The 4,460-nt window shown below is 31.5% G+C and overlaps 1 protein-coding gene across 1 annotated transcript; it reads left to right on the top strand.

Annotated features, from left to right (window-relative positions):
• Nucleotides 1-1,801: 1,801 nt before the first annotated feature.
• Nucleotides 1,802-3,701, top strand: LOC132627060 (uncharacterized). The gene is made up of 2 exons (XM_060342138.1): nt 1,802-2,416; nt 2,894-3,701. The coding sequence occupies exons 1-2, from the start codon at nt 2,057-2,059 to the stop codon at nt 3,503-3,505; spliced, it is 972 nt and encodes a 323-aa protein (XP_060198121.1). The 5' UTR covers nt 1,802-2,056; the 3' UTR covers nt 3,506-3,701.
• The last annotated feature ends 759 nt before the right edge of the window (nt 3,702-4,460 follow it).

Raw genomic sequence — 4,460 nt, forward strand, 5'->3', positions numbered from 1 at the left:
ATATTTCTTTTCTTTTTTAGCTCCTTTGCTAACATTTTCTTGTTGTAGGGTCAATAGTGAATCCATGATTTAAATTTGAGTGGTTTAATCTTTAAATTTTTTAGATTTGAATCCATCTTATTTTTGAAATTATGGAATGTCTTGGGAGGTTGAGGGGTGTAGTTACTTATGCCTAAAAAGAATGAGAATTTGTATAGTAGAAGGTTACAAAGAATACGCAAATACAAAGAATCACATCATTTCCTAAATCCCCTTAAAAGGAACATGAAAACGAAAAAGAGGAATGTAAGATTTAAGATCTTTACAAATTTCAAGTAGGATAGAGGGGAAGTAAAGGAAACAAAGTCAGCTGCTCGAGGAAGAAAAAGAGGAAAGAAGAAGCCAAAGAAAGCACTAAAATCAAAAGAACTTCATTACCCATATTACCAAATCGAAGAAATAATTAATATCTGTGTAGTACATTTGTTTTTTCATTAATCCTCCATACAAACTGCCATTCAACCCGATGAACTCAATCTTACATCATTCAACTGTCAATTAACACTTAAGAAAATCATAGACTTTTAGTTAAGATATATACATCATCGATATGATTTTTTTTTTTTTTAATACTGGTCATCTAAGAATATCAATATATAAGCCTCCTTATAATATGTAATTTATAATCTAAAAAATAATAAAACTTGCTACTACAGATAAAGGTGATCTGATGATATAAAAACTTCTTATTTCTCCAGGTTTCATATGAACGACTCACTGCCTATTTAGTTACAATCAAGAACTAGAGATCCCGGTCTCTTTCCTTGAAAGCTCATGGTGTTGCGACTATCACCGGTAAGTTGCATCGGATCAACATCAGAATTAAAATAAATTGTAAAAGCAATGAAGTAAACGTATATTTATTGTGTGGTTAATTCACTGGCCCGAACGCTTGAATTTATTCCATCACAAAACAATTGATTATATCGCTTGAATTTATTCCACCACAAAACAATTGAATATACTTCTACAAGAGTTTTCACTGCTTTTGTTATTTATCTCACTGGTCAATACGACACCCCAGTAGTCAAGACTCCCCAGTTTTGTTGTCTATAAAGGAAGGCGATTGACTTTATTTCTTTTTCGTGAAGGTTTTGGAATATGTGATCAGATGCTTTCTCCAGTCAGATATTTCTATCAATTAAATTCTTTTTTCTTCATCGGTATATATAACTTAAAATCTTATTATATTTGATTATTCTATGTAGATGGGCAAATAATATAGTAATTCAAAATTAAAGAGAACCACTAAGGCTAGCTCCTACCCTTTCCTCTCTAACACCCTACCCGATATACATATATTATTGTTATACTATGCTCATGCTATCCATAAAGAGTTTTTTTTTTTTTTAAAGGCATTAAAAATTTAAAGGGCACAAAAGGGAAGGGGGAAAAAGGAAGAAATTGGAAGTGAGCTAAATAGGTTCATGACAGTTTCATGTTTTTTAGTAGTACTAGTTTTTTTTTTCCATGTTTCATTATATAACACTCTGTTTGTTTTAGAGCCCGTTTGGATTGACTTATAAGTTGTCTATAAGTTATTTTTAATTTTTTTGAGTGTTTGACTGGCCAACTTAAAGTCATTTTGTGCATAAAATAAGCCCAAAAAAATAATTAGGCATTCAGCTTATAAGCCAAAAAAAAAAAAAAAAGTTAGCCTATTCCAATTTTTTTTTTTTTAGCTGACTCTTAGTAGAAAGATAATTTTTTTTTTCACTTGGGTGTTTTTTTTTTCTTGCAAAAAAATAAATAAAGGCTTCATCTTTTGTTTAGCTTCCTTTCTGCCCATTAAACATTGAAAATGGCAGATTAGAAATCATCGTTTCCCCTCCAAAGGAAACACTCATCATTGCTCCCAACAATTCTTTTCCTACCTTAGAAACCTGAGCTTCTAAGAATACTTTCATTCCCTTCCTTTTTATTCTTCAACAATATAAATATAACTCTCTTCATAATCTTTTTTCTCCCTCTTCTCTCAAAGTCTATTAATTACTATTCCAAAAGAGATCCTTTCTTTATGATGGATCCTTCTTCTACAAACTCTGTGAATGGATTTTACTCTTTTCTAACAAGAGGGATTGATGATCTTGAAAGAGTTTTCTTGTCTAACAACTTCATGTCTATTCAATTCCTTCAAAGGGTACTTTCCCTTTTGAGATCTTTCCATACACAGTTAACACTTCTTGTCCAAAAACTTCACTTGCCTGTTGGTGAAAAGTGGCTTGATGAATACATGGATGAAAGCTCTAAGCTTTGGGAAGTTTGTCATGTTCTTAAAACTGGTATTTCTGTCATGGAGAATTACTATTCTGCTGGTTTTAACCTCATTTCTAATCTTGATACGCATCCCCACCTCAGCCCTCAATTATCTAGACAGGTACAATTTCTCTTTTCTTGGGTATTTTCTTGATTTCCTATACACTACTAAAAGAAATAGGAATTAGCTACAGACAAATTCACTAGCTAAATAGAAAAATCTGTTGCTAAGGATTATTAAAAATTTCTGTTAGTTACGAGCAATTTTGAGATGGATACAATTTATCTTTTGGTGTAATTACATTGTATACACAAACAATACATAAATACACATATAATATACATAATCGCGTATAGATTTTGTATATATTTTGGCTAGTGCCCCTAATTTATTATCTTGATTTCTTATAGAAACAGGAATTAGCTATGGACAAATTCTATAGCTAAATAGAAAATTCTATCACTAATCCAATTTAGAAACAGATTAGCTACGGATTATCAAACACTTTTGTTAGCTACGAGCAATTTAGGGATGAAGTTCGTGGCTAATTCCAGTTTTTTTAATACTTGTATTGATTTTCTTGATATTACCTCACAGGTGATTAGAGCAATAACAGGGTGCAGAAGAGAAGCAGTGGGATTAGAGGAAGAGAACAGAGCATTAATGGAAACAAGAGTTGAGCCACTTTCATCATTAAGGTTTGATGAAGTTGTTTCAGTTGAATCAAAGCTAAATGGATTCAATGGATTTAGAGGAGTTCTATATGCAATGAGGAATGTTAGTTCACTTTTGCTAATGATCTTGCTCTATGGATTAGTCTACTGTTGGCCTGAATCATCATCAGAATTTTTAAGAGGGGGTGAATATCAAACAGGTTTGTTTTTTGGATCAAATTTTATGATATCAACTTCAAGATTGCAACAAAGAGTAGCTTCTGAGATTAATAAAAATGGGGTTTTGTTGTATGAGTTTAAAAGATCAAGAGAAGTTATGGATGAACTTAGAGGAGAATTGGAAAAAAGATGTTGTGGAAGTAGTATAGTGGATTGGGAAACAGAAAGTGGAGTAAGGGAAAGAGTTGATAATTTGAAAGGGTATTTTGGGGTTTTGAGATCTGGTACTGAGAATATTATTGGACAATTGGATGATTTTTTTGATGAAATTGTTGAAGGAAGGAAGAAGCTTTTGGATTTCTGCAGCCATAGGTAGAAGAAAAAGCAATGTTTGGGAAGGAAAAGAAAAAAAAATATAAGTAGGGAAATCTGTAGTTGTTGGTTGTACTTTTTGTTGGTTTTAACTTCTTCTTTTTTTTTTCTTTACTCTCTTTTAATCTTTTTTCCTTTTAGGATTTTCTTGGGGGTTTATTCCTTTTTCTTTTAATGTGTAATTTGTAAGGTGTTGTAGTTGGTGAGACCCCTGCAAATGTCTTTATTTCAAGAACTCAAAGAAAAATTTTGAAGGAAAAAAAGATTGGTGAAACATGATTTATCAACAAATAAACCAAGCATGAGATTCTGTTCTGTACTTTTAGAGGTCGTTTGGTACACGGTATTAGCTGGGATATTCCAGCATTAACTGTGGATTAATTTTGTATCATGTTTGGTAGAAGGTATAAATTTATTCTGGAATAAATTACCTTGTATCAAACAAAGTATAAAGTGCATCTCAAACTTAAAGATGGGATATCCTATCTTATTCCATTAATGTTGAGATTATTTTATCCCATCTCCTAAATGTGATAAATTAGTCTCAAGAGATGAAATAGATTAGTCCCAAAATTATAATTCTGAAATAATTTTGTCTACGTGCCAAACGACCCCTTAGGGACAAGAACTTACTGTGGCCTGTTTTTATTGATCAAAACACTTCATCACTTTTTATTGGATTTGATCCCATTCAATTTAAACCAAGAATTGTTCATCATTAGTAAAATTGGAAGATCACAAAAAGTAAAAGTAAAAAAGTATGATGAAAATTCTTGAAATGACAAGAAGTAGCTGTAAGGCAGAAGAAGTGTTGTAAAAAGAAAAGAATGGAACCTTCTTTTGTTACTCAAAAAAAGGAGACACTATGGGTCAAAGTTCAAACCATTTGTTTGTGACTTTTTGAAGTATTCGTGAATGTTTATTTATGTTGGGAAAAAGATTTTTTTTTAAAGGGCAAA

Source organism: Lycium barbarum, chromosome 2 (genome assembly GCF_019175385.1).
Source record: "Lycium barbarum isolate Lr01 chromosome 2, ASM1917538v2, whole genome shotgun sequence".
NCBI lineage: Eukaryota > Viridiplantae > Streptophyta > Magnoliopsida > Solanales > Solanaceae > Lycium > Lycium barbarum.

Coding starts and splice junctions, on each gene's coding strand:
- LOC132627060 (XM_060342138.1), top strand. CDS start 2,057: ATGATGGATCCTTCTTCTACAAACTCTGTGAATGGATTTTACTCTTTT. Junction 2,417..2,893: donor GCCCTCAATTATCTAGACAG/GTACAATTTCTC, acceptor ATTACCTCACAG/GTGATTAGAGCAATAACAGG.